Genomic DNA, 16,673 nt, shown 5'->3' on the forward strand with positions numbered 1-16,673 from the left:
GGTCCGCGTCTCGGTGGGGTGTGGGGGTGTCTTGTGAGGCAGGAAACAGGAGGAGCCCTGGGGGATCTGGACCCCACAGAGGCCCCCAGGAAGGCCCTCCCCAGCAGGGACCGTCAGAGAGGGCTTTGCCACGGGCGCTGTCCCGCGTGTATCTGGGCAGCTGCAGATCAACCAGGACAGCCAGGGAGCTGGTGGGCGCGGACGTCTTCCTCCAGCACCCGCTGGGCTGGAGCGCTGAGTGACTCCCGCCCCCGCGCCCCGCCTGGGTGGAATGCAGCTCAGAACGAGGCTTGGCTGAGACCTGGGCCCACCTGTAGCCAAGGAGGGCCCCAGCTTCGGGTCCTGGGACAGCTGTGCAGTAGCATTTCCACCCAGAGTCAGTTGTACAAGCAACCACAGACACGTCCCTTTCTTCCTGACCTGGCCTTTCTTCCCCACCCTTCGACCAGCCTTTCACAAGCACTAAAAAGATAGAGGGAGGCAGCTGGGTTTGTCCTTAGAGAAGCAGTTATCGTTTGTCTCCTGTGGGTCTGAAGTTTCTATTGGCTGAAATTCAGACATGATGGCTGGAGCTTAAGCAGCCATTTTGGGTTCCTCAATGGATTCCCCCTTCTAAGAAAACTAACGTAAGGGAACCACATTCATGGAGCATGGGCTGCCTGCCAGACTGGTGCTCTGTGACCGCCTGCCAGCCCCCCGAGGCTGGGTATCACTAACTCAAATGGAGTAATGTCTCTATAAAAACTCTTCTGAATTGTACATGGAACATAACAGTAGAAGGTCGCATGGACTCCATTCCCACAAAGCACCAGGCCCTCCAGCTCCTGCAGCCATCAGGGTCTTACCGCCATTTTCCAGGTGGGGAAGCTGCAGTCAGGATATGGCAGGGGACAAGCTCCTGGCAGAAGAGAGCAAGGCAGCCCGGGTCTCAGACGCCAAGCCTCAAAGTAAGCCCCCTCCTGTGGAAGGGCGCGGCCTCCTTGGCCTCCCCCTGGACCTGAGGCCTGAGGAGCCAGGGGCGGCCCTCTCTGTGCAGAGCGTGGGCCTTAGGAACAGGCCAGGGCCAGGTCCCTGCTCCAAGGCGTTCGGCTGGATGCTCTGGGGCAACCCTGTCCCTCTCTATGGCTCAGTCTCAGCCACAACTAGCAGCCAGCACCTGCCGAGGGCCTGTGTCCACTCACGTAGGTGCTAAGTTGTGTGCAGACCTAATCTGTGTCGGGCATCGCGTGCTCCCTCCTCGGCCTCCTTTTCCCTCACAGACACATCCAAGCACAAAAACGGGGTCTTATTTTCTGAGGAAGGGGGGTGGGCGCTTCTGAGTTCTCGGCCCTTGTGCTAGTTGGGATTCGAGCCCTATAATGGATCCCTGATGTTGATTCTGTCCCATGAATAGGCACTTTCCGGCTGACTTGTTGGCTCCACAGTATTCAGGGGCCAGAGTCCCCTCCGTCTGGCTGCTTGCTGTGCCACCGTAGTGGTCCAGTTCATGGCCCAAAATGGATGCTCAAGCTCTGGCCATCACATCTGATTTCCAGCCAGCAGGAAAGAGGAAATGAGTCAAGAAGAGCACGGTTCCTCAGGGGCACCACATAACACCATTGCTTTCTCTCTGTCTTAGTGGGTTTATGCTGCTATTCGAGAGTTCCTGAAACTAGGTGATCCCCAATGAATGGAAATGGAGTTGGCTCTCGTTTCTGGAATCTGGGAAGTCCAAGGGCATAGCATGGCACCTGGTCTGGTGGGGCCTTCTTGCTACGTCAGCCCATGGAGGAAGGCGGGAGGGAAAGGGAGAGGCACGGTTACTTTTATAACAAACCCACTTGTAAGGACCGGTCTGCAATGACGTCATCGCTCCCCTCTGTGTGTGTGCAGTGCTGGGGACAGACCCCGGGGCCCCACCGCACTAGGCAAGTGCACTCCCACTGAGCCACAGCCCCCGAGCCCACTAGCCCTTCTCGAGGCACCTCAGGACCTAGTCACCACTAGCCCTTCTCGAGGCACCTCAGGACCTAGTCACCTCCAACACTGTGGCACCAGGGCTGGGTTCCAACGCATGAACTCAGGGGGCCACGTTCAAACTCCAGTCATCTCGTTGGCCAAAAGCATCTCAGCGCTGCACCTCACTGCGCGGGCGGCTGAGGACCCTGTGTGGGTGCTGTCGGGCTGAGGCAGGAGGGGCCGGAGCACTGAGGACAGATCTCATGGTCTGCATCTGGGCTTTATTTTACCCCCTGCGAAGCTGGCCTTACTGTCCCCATAGTACAGCTGAGACAGTGAGGGTGGGGTAGGGACTTGTCCCAAGCCCACAGCTAGGAGCAGCCGGGCCACTAGCTGCAGGCAGGGGAGACCGTCCACCTGGCTGTCCAGTCCCAGAGGACGCAGGCCGCGTAGAGAAACGTCCTCCATCTTTACTTCCTAAGTTCCAGACCTCCTCTGAGCCCGGGGCCCTCCCACCCCACTCTGGATCCGGGAGACTCTGAGATGGAGGCGTGGGACTGGTGACTGGTTGGCCAGGGACAAGGACAAGGTCCAGAGGCTTCGCTGGGGGACCCAGGAGGGCTGGGCCCTGCCCACCACCACCGTGGCCCTCATTCACTGTCCTCCTGCAGGTCAGCGGCCACCTGGACTATGCCAAGCAGATGGATGTCATCCTGAAGGCCGTGGGCGTCCGCACCAAGCCAGGCTGGGGCGAGAAGGGGCTCTTGCTGGCCCCAGGCGGCCTGCCCCAGGAGGAGCCTCGGCAGGCAGCGGCAGACAAGACCAGCCGCCAGGATGGGCAGACCCAGGGGCCCGCACCCAGAGACACCGCCAGAGCGTCCGCTGACCCCAGCCAAGCCCAGGAGCCAGTGGGGCCGCATCCATCTGAAGGGGCCTCGCTTCCTGCCGCTGCAGGCCCAGCCGGGAGCCCCCCTATGTGCAGCCATGGTGTGGACCCCAACCCACTGGGCTGCCCTGACTGTGCCCGCGAGACCCAGGGCCCCTGCCCGGGGCTGGACTGACCCCAGTGGGGGACCTGGGCCATCTCTCGGGTTTCTATATGCAGCTTTGGTTCTGCTGAGCCCCCAGGTGAGGGCTGAGGTGAGCAAATCCCTGCAGAGGCCGCTCCTGAGATGCAGGGGTCAGACTTGAAAAGGGACCAGAAGGAAGAACAGTGGGGGACAGTCCTTCCCTGGGGAGCAGAGGCTGCAAGGCCAGCCCAGCCCGGCAGGAGCCCAGGACTCCCAGGCAGCGGGGGCTGCCTGCACCCCAGGTCCCAGCTGTGGGGTCTGGCTGTCCGGGAGGTCCCGAGAGATGTGTGGGGCTGGGACTCCCAGCCACCTGCCTCCCCGGGCCCACTCACCGGCACCCACAGGGGTGCAGGTGCCCAGGGGGCAGCTCCCTCTCTCCACTCAGTACACGGACCAGCTCTGTCCCGCGCAGTCCTGCCGTCTGGGCACAGCACAACCATAGGAGCAACGGTCACGTAGCTGTGACGTTGTAAGCAGCCCCCAGAGCTAGGCCATATCATGGGCTGGAGCAGTAAATGCCGAATCAGCACATGGAGTGGCGGGAACTGGGCCCAGCAACAAGAATGGATCTCAGGGGAAGGGTTTCCTACAGCAGGAACAGGGAGGAAATTAATAAAAAATAATATGAGCGGCAACCGCGTATTATTTACCCCATACCAAGCGCTCACCTGGGTTGTTTCCACCCACCTTCACCCTGTGGAGTAGGTACTATGACCATCTTCTTTTCATACTTGAGGAAAATGAGGCTCAGAGAAGTTAGGTAACCTACTGAAGGTCACACAGCCCATCAGTGATGGAGCCTTCATCAGTGCCAAGCTGAACGGGACAGGCTGTGCGGACAGCTTTGAGGGAGGTGGGGGAGGGCAGAAGTGAGTCACAGAATGTAGGCTCCAAGTGGCGCCGGGTGGCGCTCGGGTGCGGGCGTTTATTCATCCTGCAGACCTTTACACAACTCCTGCTGATTCTAGTCCACACTGCTCACACCACATGTGGGAAGCCAGGGTCCAAAGGGCACATGATCCTGGGGTCCCAAAGCACATTAGGGGCAGAGTCAGGGCCAGAACCCAGGACTCTTGAGCCAGGGTCACTTCCCATTGTCCCAGCGCTTTGCAAGCCCCCAGCGTTGCCGCGACAGAATCCAGTCCACACCACGGTCACGTCCTTCAGCGAGAGTTTATTGAGAGTCCCCTCGGGCAGGCCTGGAGGCACGAGGAAGTCCCAGCAAGCACCATGGCCCCTCTGTGGCCAGCGGCCAGCGGCCCGGGCCGGCTTGAGTCTGATCAGCACCAAGGAGAGCGCCAGGCCATGCGCAGGGGACCCCTGAAAGTCTGGTTGGTGGGTCTTCAGGGCTTTAAGGAAAACCTCCGGCTGCGAAGGAGCCTCGGGCAGGTGGGCCGGGAGCCAGGAGTCCCCCACCCGGTTCCCTGACCGGAAAGCAAGGCCCCTGCCTGCAGCCCCCCACCAGGGAGAGCTCTCCTCAGCTCTGCTCTGCTGACCCTGGAGGCCCCTGGCCCTCACTGACCCCAGAGAAAGCTAGAAGGAGGTGGGACGGGGGCGGGGCTTCTCCCATGGGCTGTTCCCTTCCAGGTCCAGGGAAGCCCAAGGCCAAGGGAGACGCATGACCCAGGCTGAACGGGAAAGTGCTGTCCGCCCTTAGCGCCAGGAGGGACAGTGCGGAGGCCAGGAGGGTCCCTGAGCAACGGGGGCCCCACCCAGCACCCAGAACGGGGAGCTGGGGAACCGAGTTAGTCCCCGGGAATCTGGGCTGGGACGGAAAAGAAGGAGCGAACTGTTAAAAGAACGGAGGGGCCCGGGGGGGGGGGGGGGGCAGCTCAGAGCAGGAGCGCTTGGCTAGCAGGTGCCCAGCTCTGGCCTCCACCCCCCGAAAAGAACTACACGAACAAATAGCCCTTCCGGGCCAAAGCCAGGACCCCTGGGCTGGTGGACCATACGCGGACCCCTGCTGAGGCTGGAAACACAGTACGTATCATGCTCATGCTCACAATGACCCGAGGGTTGGTGCCACGACTACCCCACTTCACACGTGGGAAAACCGGGGCTCTCAGAGGCCAAGCAGCCCGTGCCAGGCCCCCGAGGGAGAAGCAGAAAAGCAAAGGTTCAGGTCCAGCCAGCCTGTGCCTGGGAAGGCCAGGGGCTTTCCTGTGCCGCCACACACGTCCGGGGGACTGGCAGGTCCAACCAGTGTCCTGCACGGCATTCTCGGGGTTAAAGATCCCCTCTGCCAGCCCCCTCCAGCCACAGGGGCCCGTGGCCAACCTGGGCCTTTTAACACACACTCTGACTCGGCGGTCTGGGGTGGGCAGAGATGGGCATTCTGAGCAGACTCCCAGAAGGCCATGAGAATGCTGACCGGACGCTGAGGAGCAAGGGATCGGGCCAAGCCAGGACCCGCGTCGACAGATGGACGCGTCCCCTCCCACCAACCTGAGAGAAGGGGCAAAGGACAGGAATTTTTCTCATCCTCCTCTGAACCAAGAAGTCCTGCTCCCGACTCCCAGAGTCCTCCAACCATCCCCCACGAACCCCGAGTCACACTCAGGAAGGGACCATCTTGCAGAGAACGACACCCCAGGCAGCTCCTCCTTCAGGCCGGTGGCCTGGAGCTCACGGGTTCCGTTGGCCTGAGACCTTGGGGGCCCGGCCTGTCCGACCCACCTCCCCGCCCGCCGGCTCCAAACTCGGTCAGCTCGTGGGGGTACCCAGCGGGTGCAGCCGCAGCTCCCTGTCCGCGGGATCGATGTCAAAGTTGACCATCTGGGTCCTGGCGGGCAGCGAAGGGTCCCGGGTGGCCTCGCCGGGCAGCAGTAGCTGGGCCGTGAGCTGAAGGCCCGAGGAGCCTCTGGAGCCCGAGTCCAAGTCGGAGCCCGAGTCCGGGGGCAGCGGCAGCGGCAGCACCTGCTGCAGGCTGAGGCCTGGCCGGGCGCCACTGTGAGAAGTGCGCATGGAGGGGGACACCAGGCTGGCCCGGCGCTGCTGAGGACAGTGGGGGCACGGCAGGAGCCTGGCCAGGGCCCGCTTGAAGTCCCGCATGAAGAGTGGGTAGATGATGGGGTTCATGGTGCTGTTGCAGTACCCCAGCCACGTGAGGACATCGAAGAGGCCCGGGGAAATGCAGTCGCACACAGCCTGGGGACACAGGTGGGTCACCCTTGGCTGAGAGCAGGAACCGGATCCCCATACCCAGCCCAGATGCGGCAAACACCACGGGAGGTGCCCACCCTCCCCCTCGTCCCACCCCCAGCCACGGCCTTACCTGGGCCACGTTGGCCACGAAGAAGGGCAGCCACGTTACGAAGAACATGCCCAGCAGGATGCCCAGCGTCAGGCTGGCCTTCAAGGCCTTCCTGCTGTGCTTGGTGGCCAGACGCCTGCTGTCAGCCGACTCCCCGCCTGGCCGTGGGGTCCTGGGCACCTGGCAAAGGAAGGTCACGGCAGTCAGGTGAGCAAGAGCCCAGTTTGGTCCTGCTCCTGGCCATCGACTGAACCTCAACCCCAACTGCAGGCTGAACTCTAGAGCCAGCAGCTGAGTCCTCACCCTGGACCGGCCCAGCTGCGGCCCCAGACTGAGGCCTGACCCCGACTCCAAACTTCACGCTGACCATGGCGCCCAACCAAGCCTGATTTGGGCAAAATGCTAAGTACTGACCTCAGTCAAACCCTGACACCAACGTTTCAAACTGAGCCAGGCATGGACCTGGATGAGCCCTGACCTTGACCCTGACCCTGACCCTGACCCTGAGTTCCACAAAGGAGCTCCAGGCAGGGCAGTGGGACAGTCATCCCCCCAAGTCAACCTTCAGCACACAGAACTTTCCAGAGCCTTTCGCAGTTCAAGAATTGAATACACTTGAACAGCACTTGAAGAAAGAGGGAAAGAGTGTGTGCATCCGCCAGGCACCGCCTTAGCGTACGGAGTCTCTTCCTATTTGGGAACAATGCATGTGCCTGTGTGATGACTCCTGTGCTCCGTAAAACAGAAGTGTTTGTTGTAGTTTTTGGAGAACGTGTGCACAAAGCAAACGATCGCCACTGAATCTTTTATAGATTGCTAGGGATGCTAGTGACCTTGGAATCCTACAAGTCACTTATGCCAGGACCAGCGGGCATCTCCCGTCTCGACAGCAGACATCAAGAGCGGGAGAGCAGCCAGACACGGTGGTGCACACCTGTAATCCCAGCGGCTCAGGAGGCTGAGGCAGGAGGATCATGAGTTCAAATCCAGCCTTAGCAATGGTGAGGCCCTAAGCCACTCAGTGAGACCCTGTCTCTAAATAAAATACAAAATAGGGCTGGGGATGGGGCTCAGGGGTTGAGCACCCCTCAGTTCAATCCCTGGTACTTAAGAAAGTGGGGGGAGAAGCTGTTCCCCAGCAGCCACCAGAAGGAGGACCAGGCCAGGGGCCCTTAGAACTTCAGGAAACCAGCGGACCCGAAAGCTCAAATGGCTCTGCAAGGCTGGTCCCATAGCCCAGAAGTTCTCCTTCTTAACTTCATGAAATTTTAAGAAACTGAAGTGACTAGTTGAGGGTGTTTTCTGTCCCCCAGACATCCTAATCTCAGTGCCTCCTTTCTCTAAAGAGGGCTGGTCTAGTAGTGTGGAGATTGTGAAGGGTCTAAATTCCATTTTCTCTTAAGGGCATTTAAGTTGCCTTGACTTTTTCACGTGCATTTGGCGTATTAAACACTGTTGTCCCAAAAACTTGCTTCTACTACAAATAGGCCTGGGGGGGCTCGGGGGACTTGGTTGGTTGGTTGTTTTTTTGTTTTTGTTTTTGTTTTTGTTTTTTGGTGGTTGTTTTGTTTGCAGTACTCAGGACTGAAGCTAGGAATTGAACCACCGAGCTACATCCCCTGCCCTTTATATTTTTTATTTTGAGAGAGGGTCTTGATAAGTTGCTGAGGCTGGCCTCCAAATTGTGATCCTCCTGCCTCAGCCTCCCAAATCCCTGGGATTACAGGCATATGCTACCATGCCTGGCTACATGGGAAGGTTTTAAGCAACACATATTTATTTAGTTAGTTAGGGCCGAGTCAGTGGGCAAATACAGAAGCATAAGGCATTTCACTATTCTCAGTAGGGAACTCAAGTGCTATAAATGAAATTTTCATGTGATTATTCTGGCAGTGCTCTATACAGAATGGGTTTGGATCAGAGGGAGCCAGCCCTACCAGGAACATGAAGTGAGAAAATTCTGAATTGTTAGACAGGAATGGAATGAATACACTTGAGAAACATCTAATCCCCCCCCCCCATTTATAATATGGAAATGGAAGTACCTACCTCCTGGGCCAGATAGTGCCAGGTACACAGTAGGAGCTCAATAAAAGCTATTTTCTTTTCCTCTATCTCTTGATTAACTTTGTCCCACCTTCATTTCTGTTTTTAATACTTATTTTTTAGTTATAGTGGACACAGTGTCTTTATTTTACTTTATGTGGTGCTGAGGATCGAACCCAGTGCCTCACACGTGCTAGGCGAGCGCGCTACCTCTGAGCCACCACCCCAGCCCCCACCTTCATTTCTTACAAAGATAATTCCAAAGTTAGAGCTTGGATGAGTGCTCATGTCATTGAGCAGAACTTGGAAGTAAGCTGAGTGTGGTGGTTCACACCTGTAATCCCCGCTCCTCGGGAGGCAGAAGCAGGAGGATCACAAGTTTGGGGACTCGGCAATATAGTGAGACCTTGTCACAACATGGATTAAAAGGGCTGTGGGTGTAGCTCAGTGGTAGAGCACTGGCTGAACATGGCAAAGCCCTGGATTCCATCCCCTGCACCAAAACAAAAATCTAAGTAATCTACAAAAACCTCTCCCCAGAAAATAAAAAAGCTCATCCATTTGTACACACACACACACACACACACACAAAGTCCCACACTTCCAGAAGGTTCAGAGGCACTTGGAAGGCTCTAGCCTCCATCGTGCATCCTCTACAGTCCAGAAAGCTGGGGAGGGAAGCCCCCTGTGAACCATGTGCTGAGACCAACCTGGCTTTTCCTATTTAAGATTTACACAAAGTGAGACCCACCTATCTTTCCAATTTAAGGACGTGCCAGCGTGCACAATTTACAGAATGGTCGCGTGGGCCACGGGGAGCACACTTGGGCTTTGAAACCAGGGAGTGGCCAGCGTTTCCTAAATTGCACGAGAACCTTCCTGCGACAGACAGTGGTGGGCTGGTTGTGGGGAGATGGAAAGATCAGAAAGAGGCAGGAGGGAGCCAGATTCCCAGGCAACCCTGGCAGATGGGAAGGGGGCGGAGGCGGCAAAGCCAAGATGTGTCACTGCCGAGTCCCCCTACCCCTCTCTGCAGAGCTCCTTCCCCCTGCGCCCTCCCCTTTCCAGAGGCGGAGCCTTGTCCGCGGTGCTGAAACCCGGCCACAGCCTGCGCCCTGCTCTTCCCCAGGACCAGGGGTTCTCATTCTGGAATGGAGCAGAGGGGCGGCGGGGAGACAAAGCACACCATAACTCCGTCCCTCTGTATGTTTTTACAAATACGGAAACTTGGCTTTGCGGATGTCAAGGACAAATTCAGGAAAGCCCTGGATTATCTCTCCTGTCTTGGAGGGCAGCGTTGGACGGAGGCTGGCAGGGCTTGGGGGTTCTGGCACTGGGGATGAAATCTGGGGGCACTTTACCACTGAGACCTTTTCAGTTTTTATTTTGAGACAGGGTCTCACTAAGTTGCCCAGACTGACCTTAAACATGCCATCCTCCTGCCTCAGCCTCTCAAGTTGCTGGGATTTACATGCATGTGCCACAGTACCCACGCCCCAAAACACCAAGACTCCTTGGCTAGTGTACAGATATGTAAACACGGAATGAGGACCTGGAGGACATGCCCAAAAGACTGAGTGCCCCTGGGGATGGAAGGGAAGGATTTGGGGGTTCTTTTACTTTATTGTTGAGTTTTTATTTGAAAGCAGGGGTGCAGCTCGGTGGCAGGCAAGGGCCAGTCTCTGGGTTTGGTCCCCAACACTGCAAAACAATCAAATAGAGTGGACTTATGTATTCCCTTGTGCATTCCCACCTTGTAACCTCATCTGATCACAGTGCGAAGGCCACAGACATGCTCTGGAGCCCGACTTCCTGTGCTGGATTCTGGCTGTTACTACCCAGCTGAGTGTGACTCAGGCAAGTTCCTCCACCTCTCTGTGCCTGTGTCTCCTCTTCTGTAAAATGGCAATTATAAGACCATGGACCTCACAGGACTGGATTAGGGATTAAGTGAGATAATACACAAAAGTGATCAGAACAGCTCCTGGCACATAGGGTCATGTAAGTGTCAGCTGTCATTACTGCTGTTTATTGTCAGTGTCCAGCTTAGCGGGTCCTAATGGCAACATTGATCTAGTGGCATCAATAGGAAGACAGGGATTTTTTTCAATGCTGGGGATTGAACCTGAAGCCTCACACAGTCTAGGCTACTGAGCTCAGCCCTGGGCCACAGGATAAGTTTCGTTAGTCCCAGGGGGATACGGGGTGGTGAAATGACTTCTCCAAAGTCATCCAGCTGTGATGGCAGAGACAGGACAGACACCAGGCTCCTGCCCGGGCCCTGCCTACACCAGCTGCCTGGCTTGGGGCAGCCGCACACAGCCCCTGAACCAGCCTCTCCCAGCTCGACCCCCTCCTCTTCCACACAGATATTCCTGTGATCACAGCCTCCTCCAGGGAGGAGGAGGAGGAGGAAGGACAGAGGTGGAGGGAGATGGATCACTGAGACAGCACAGGCACAGTTGGGTGAGGGAGAGCGAGCGAGGGGGTGCAGAGAAAGGAGGCTTGGGTGGGAAAGGAGGGGGAGGGTGGGAGATGCAGTGGAGGAGGCTGCAGGGAACTCCCAGTTGGCTCCCTCCTGTTACTGTACCAGGCTGAGCACCCACACTGCCTGCCTGGGTGCTGCCCCAAGGCTGCATGGCCATGCCCTCAGCCTCCAGAATCGCCCAAGGCTGAGCACCACTCCTACCCGGGCACCCACCTCTCACACACGCACACTCACGTGCACACACATGCACACTTACATGCACACACATGCACACTTACATGCACACACATGCACACTCACGTGCACACACTCGCTCGCACCACCCCCTCCCCGCAGCATCTGAGCCCCACACCCCAGCCCATCCCCCGCAGCCCAGCTCTGAGCAGGGCCTCTGTCCCCAGCCCTGGGCTGCCAGGAAGGCCGGGGAAACCACTGGACCAACCAGAGGCTTCTGAAAGCCCATGGCACACACAGGCGTATGTCGGGGGGACACCGATGCTGACCAGCAAGAAGGTTCTCAACCCCGGGGGGCGGGACTTCGGAGACCTGTGCTGGGCTTGTCCCCTCTGTGGGGAAACTAGAGGCTGTGGGGGGGAGCAAAGGCAGAGTGGGCGGAGCGCCGGAGGACAGGGTCCCTGAGGCGCCTTAAGGTCCTGGCACGGAAAGAGGCCCCACGTCCAGGCTGGATGCTGCTGGCCTCTGCGGCAGACAGCCCTGGAGGAGGAAAAGGGTCACCACACAGGAGTCAGGATAGAGCAGCAGCCCAGACACAAATTCCCCAAAGCAGGCCATTGCCAGAGATGAGGATGATGGATACACAGGGCTCGCTGAGGAGGCCGGGAGGGGGTGGTGCACATCTCAGGCTCAAGGGCTGTGGGTCATTCTGCCCTGGAGGTAGGGTGCTGGCCCCAGTGCCCAGGGCATGGCCCCTGGTTTTAAGGCTCACTGTGACCTCTGTAGTTTCCCAACACACACACAGTGAGTAGATGCAGAACATTGGCTGAGAGAGGCGCCCCTTCCCTAGGCTCCACCGCCCTCCTGAGAGCCTTCATGACCAGCGTCTGCCTCTCCAAATCTCTCTCTCTCCAGCCAAAACCCAGATTCCAAGAGGGCAGGGCCTCGCCGGTCCTGCTCACACCACATCTGCAGCCCACAGCAGCTCCTGTACACAGTAGGTACTCAATACATGCTATCAAAGAAATGAATTCACATGATAAAAAGCTTATCACTAGGCTTATTATTATGGGTGGTGGCACACACCTGTAATCCCAGCACTCAGGAGGCTGAGGCAGGAGGATCACAATGTTAAGGCCAGCCTCAGCAACTCAGTGAGACCCTGTCTCGAAATTAAAAAATAAAAAGAGCTGGGGGTGTAGCTCAGTGGTAGAGCACCCCTGTGTTCAATCAATCCACAGTACCAAAAAAAAAAAAAAAAGCGATTTAGAATCTCGCCCAGAGAGACTAGGCATCGACGTGGGCAGCCTGGGGCCCCAGCTCCCTGGGGTGCTGTGCTCACTCCATCCCCCTGTGAACACGTGCTGAGCACCCAGGACGTGCTGGGTGCCGTGTGAGGTGCTAGAAACACACAGTAAACAAAAAGACCAGTCCCCACCCTCACAGAGCTTCATCCTCCTGGAGGAAGTAAGTAATCAATAAATAAATGGGTGAGTATAAAATATTTCAGGTTATCCTTGATGCTGCCGAGAAAAATAGCTCGGGAAATTAGGACTGGAGAGGGCCCAGGGAAGGTGTTGGAGGAGGGAGAATTGAACCCAGGGGTGCTTTACCTCTAAGTTACACCCCCAGTCGTTTTTATTTATTTACTTATTTTTTGAGATAGCGTCTCACTAAGTTGCTGAGGTTGGCCTTAAACTTGCAATCCTCCTGCTTTAGCCTCCTGAGTTGCTGGGATTACAGGTGTGCCCCACCACGTCTGGCTGCAAGTTAGTGCCCTTGAAAGACAGATTAGGGAAGGAAGTGAATGGAGGCCAGAAGGAAGAAATGGGAAAACCTATGTAGGTGTGAAGGAAGAATACTCAGACAGAGGGGACAGCAAGTGCAAAGGTCCTGAGACAGGAATGGGCTCCGTGTGTTCCAGGAATAGCAGGAGACCAGGGTAGCTCAAAGAGAAAGAACAAGTTGGCTGGTGAAAGGAGAGGAAAGCCAGATGAGGAACAGAGGGGTCTGGGGACATGAGATGCAAGGTAACCAGAGCAGACAAATGACTTGAAGGGACAGGGATCACTCAGCTACTATATAAGGTCGAAAGGGAGCAAGGTCAGAATTAGGGAGTGAGTTTGGAGATGACTGCCAATAACCTGGGCGTCAGTGAAGGGGCCCCGCCCTGGTGGGCAGCAGGAGAGAGGAAAGACCCGCTCAGAGCCTGGACATGCTGTGAAGGTAGAGCTACTCCTAGGTGGTCAGTGGATGCCGCCTGTGACCCCCCTCTACCTAGGGCAAGGGCTGCCGACTGTCCACTTCCTTCCAGAGTTACCTTCCTTTTAACTCAGAAAGTTCCCACAGGAGAGAAACCTGCGTTCTCGCCTTTCATACTCAAGTCAAGTGACAGAAAAACCAAAGGACTTAGGAGGGGACATTGCACCCAGTTGGGAAGGCCTGATCAAGTGAGCCGTCCGCTGGCCCCAGAGAAGAAAGCAAATCTTTATAAACATAAGAGGGAGCGTGGGCCGGCCAGGGCAGCCAGCCCACCTCTGAAGAAGCCAGTCCAGTCATAGCCGCCTGTTGGAACTCAAGAATGTTCTGGGGAGCACAGATAGGGAGACCAAGCAGGGCCACCCTGGCCTCTGAGGTGGAGGGCCGGGTCTAGCTCTGAGCCTCACTGCTGAGTGCCACAGTGCAGCTGCTCTGGGAGGCCACCAGGAGGCTGCGAGCCCTTTACTCCAGTCAGGCCCCAAGCCAAGATGACCCTGGGCAGCCCAGTGCTACCTCCCCCAGGGCCTTAGACTTAGTGACCCACGTCTTGGAGGCTCAGGCCTCATCAGCCTACACTCCACCTCTCAAGACGAACCACAGGGCTTGGGCACAATGTGAGCAGTCAGGCCACTTGTAGGGCTCGCAGAGCGTGGAGCTCAGAGTGCCTTCCCCATTCACGAGCAGTTATTGAGCATCTATTATGTGCACTGGGGACCAAAACTGAGCTAGATCCATGCAACCCCCCACAGGGCTAATATTTAAGCCAGGATGACCAAGACCACAAGTAAGCTGGGGTTTGATGGAGAACAGATGGGGCAGGGTGATGGCTCTGCAGATAGGACGGTCGAGACCATTCTGGGAACAGGTGAGCTGGAAAGGGTCAGACAGGAGCAGGCCCAGGGAAGAGCATGCCAGGCAGAGGGGACAGCAAGTGCAAAGACATTAGCACAGATTGGAGCCTGGTGCCTGCTAAGGGCTGCGTGAGGGCGCCAAGGTTGCTTGGTGCAGCCTAAGAGAGAGGCAGAGGGGAGACAGGGAGGAAGGCCGCAGGACCACATCCTGAGGCCACATCCTGAGATATCTTGAGTGCAGTGGGGGTTTGAGCAGGGGAGCAACTGGTTACTTCCTTTGTAAGTTGCTCTGGCTCCTGAGCAGAGGAGGCAGCCGCTCACCTGCCCTGGAAGCAGGCAGCCAGCAGAGGCCCCCCAAGGCTCCCAGGTGAGAAGCAATGTGGCTTGGATTCGGGAGGTGCCAGTGGAGACAGCACCTATTCAGGAGGCAGAACCAACGGGCCTGGATCAAGAATGGCATGAGTGCAAGAGAGAAATTCTCCCTGAATTTCTGGCATGAGGCCACCATGGTGCCATGATGAGGAAGACGAGGGAGGAGCAGATGGGGGGAGGGTGGCCACCCTAGATTCCCTGCGCACAGTCAGCTGCCTGCCCTGCATCCCAATGACACTGTCCTGAGCTGAGAGGAAAGGTGGGCACCAGGAAGGCCCAGAGGAGGTCATCTACTAAGTCTCTACTAAGTGGTGGGCCACAAGGGCCACTCATTCCTGTCCATCCCACAAGCCCAGATCTCCGGGAGCATCCCCAGTACCTGCAGTGTCTCCAAGGCCTGGCTGGCCACGCCGGTGGTGAGCGAGGCCACCTGCACGGCCTGCCTGCGGGCAGCCAGGAGGATCCTGCAATAGGTGAAGCAGATGGCACCAGAGGGCAGAAAGAAGGTGAGGCCTGACGCCACGAGGACGAAGGGCAGACTGGGCAGCAGTTGGCACTGGCCCAGAGCAGGTGCCCGCACGTGGCCCAGCTCGTGCCAGCCCAGCAGCAGAGGCAGGAAGGAGGCGAGCGCAGCCAGGCTCCAGGCGCCCAGGACCAGCGCCAGGGCGCGCGGGGGCGTCATGCGCAGCTTGTAGCGCAGCGGCGACAGGATGAGCAGGTAGCGGTCCAGGCTGATGAGGCAGAGGTTAAGGATGGAGGCGCTGCAGCACATCACGTCGAAAGCCGCCCAGAGCAGGCAGAGGTCACGCGCCAGCACCCAGCGTCCGTACAGCGCGTTCAGCATGGCCGGTGGCATCACCACCAGCCCCACCATCAGGTCCGACGTGAAGAGCGACACCAGGAAGAAGTTGGACGTGTTGCGCAGCGCTGGCTGCGTGCAGATGAGCGCGATGAGCAGCGAGTTGGCCGCCGCCGTCAGCGCTATGACCACACACAGCACGGCCGCCACCCAGCCGCTGCCCCCGGGGGCCGCCGGAGGTCCGGGGCCCCAGGCCGGGGTGCTGTTGTTGGCAGGGCCTGGGTCTGGGACCATGGAGGCTGGGGATGCGTACAGGGACGTGATAGGATGGGCGGGGAGACGGTGAGCAGCCTGGAGGAGCCGAGGTTGTTGTCCGCGAGAAGAGCAACACCGTCCCCAGGCGGGTAGGCGACAAGAGAGGGTCGGGGCGCTAAGGGGCAGCGACCAGAAGTGGAGGCACAGGGGTTATATCTCCCGCGCCCCGGGATGCGGCAGGGACCCCTCGAGGCCACGGGCAGTAAGTTTGGGGAGGGGCACCTGATGAGCGAGTCCCCCTGACGGGAGCAGCGTAAAGTTAGGCGGAGGTCGGCTGGGCTCCCCCGAGTGGGACAGTCCCCTGAGGGGGCGGGCCTAGGGTCTAGGGCGGGGGCACCGGGAAGGCGGGACCCCGGGCCGAGGGCGCTGTCCGGCGGCGCAGGCTGCCCTGCGAGGGTGGGCGTGTTGGAACGCTAGATCGAAGCCGTCGCGCTTGGGGTCGCGGTTTGGTGGCCCAGGCACTGTAGCAAAGCCCAGCGGGGAAGGCAGGTCTCTCTCCCGCCGGCGCAGAGGCAGCCCTGCGGCACGCGGGAGGCCCCGGGCCGTGCCGGGCAGGCCCCGCGGGCGGCAGAGGGCAGCGCCGCGCTCCGCCCCTGCCCGCCCGCGCTCCGTACCTGGGGCGCTCGGCTGCCGGCGACTGCCGCAGGCCCTCCGGGCTGGAGGAGACGCGGCCGTGGGCCGGGGACTCGGGAGCACCGGAGGCGCGGCGAGGAGCCGGGGCTGCTTCGGGAGCGCGCGGTCCCGGGGCCGCCGAGCGTGCGCCCCGCCCCGCGGTGGGCGGGGAGACGGGCCCCAGCCTCGCCGCAGAGGGTCCCCGTACCCCAGGCGGTGGAGGCACGCTCCGAGCGCCCCAGCCGCACCGAGTCGCCTCCAGGGAGATGGCAGTCCCCGCACCCCCGCACCCCCCTCCCCAGCCCACACGTGGTGATGGCGCAGGCGGAACTCAAAGAAGAAGTGGCTGTGACCTGCCGGTACCCAGGGATCCCTCCACAGTAAGCTCTGGTCCCTCCCGGCGAGGGTCGCCGCGCTTTCGAGGAGAACCAGCTGCGGAATACTGGGCAAGTCTCTTTATCACCCCTCTGGGCCTCGATTGCTGAACCTATAAAAT

General features: G+C 58.7%; 2 protein-coding genes across 5 annotated transcripts in view; one reads left to right on the top strand and one right to left on the bottom strand.

Moving 5' to 3' along the window:
* Tmco4 (transmembrane and coiled-coil domains 4) overlaps positions 1-3,643 on the top strand; it is a 78,116-nt gene extending 74,473 nt beyond the window's left edge. For 3 of the 4 annotated variants that reach the window (XM_046418885.2, XM_046418886.2, XM_046418887.2), the window contains exon 15: positions 2,610-3,643. In XM_046418885.2, the coding sequence (XP_046274841.1) occupies positions 2,610-2,999 (390 nt within the window). In that variant the 3' untranslated portion in view covers positions 3,000-3,643. The remainder of the gene's footprint in view (positions 1-2,609) is intronic. The other variant, XM_046418889.2, reaches the window with a different exon arrangement.
* Positions 3,644-3,934: 291 nt separating this feature from the next.
* On the bottom strand, positions 3,935-16,034 carry Htr6 (5-hydroxytryptamine receptor 6). The gene is made up of 3 exons (XM_046469309.2): positions 14,831-16,034; positions 6,283-6,441; positions 3,935-6,155 (listed from the first exon to the last, which is right to left on the bottom strand). Exons 1-3 carry the CDS (start codon positions 15,542-15,544, stop codon positions 5,712-5,714), a joined length of 1,317 nt encoding a protein of 438 aa, XP_046325265.1. The 5' UTR covers positions 15,545-16,034; the 3' UTR covers positions 3,935-5,711.
* Between the last annotated feature and the right edge of the window lie 639 nt (positions 16,035-16,673).

Source organism: Marmota monax, unplaced genomic scaffold, assembly GCF_021218885.2.
Source record: "Marmota monax isolate L192 unplaced genomic scaffold, Marmota_monax_Labrador192_F-V1.1 WCK01_AAM20220418_F8-fsc00008, whole genome shotgun sequence".
Lineage (NCBI taxonomy): Eukaryota > Metazoa > Chordata > Mammalia > Rodentia > Sciuridae > Marmota > Marmota monax.

Coding starts and splice junctions, on each gene's coding strand:
- Htr6 (XM_046469309.2), bottom strand. CDS start 15,544: ATGGTCCCAGACCCAGGCCCTGCCAACAACAGCACCCCGGCCTGGGGC. Junction 6,442..14,830: donor AGGCCTTGGAGACACTGCAG/GTACTGGGGATG, acceptor TTCCTTTGCCAG/GTGCCCAGGACCCCACGGCC. Junction 6,156..6,282: donor TCGTGGCCAACGTGGCCCAG/GTAAGGCCGTGG, acceptor CTGTGTCCCCAG/GCTGTGTGCGACTGCATTTC.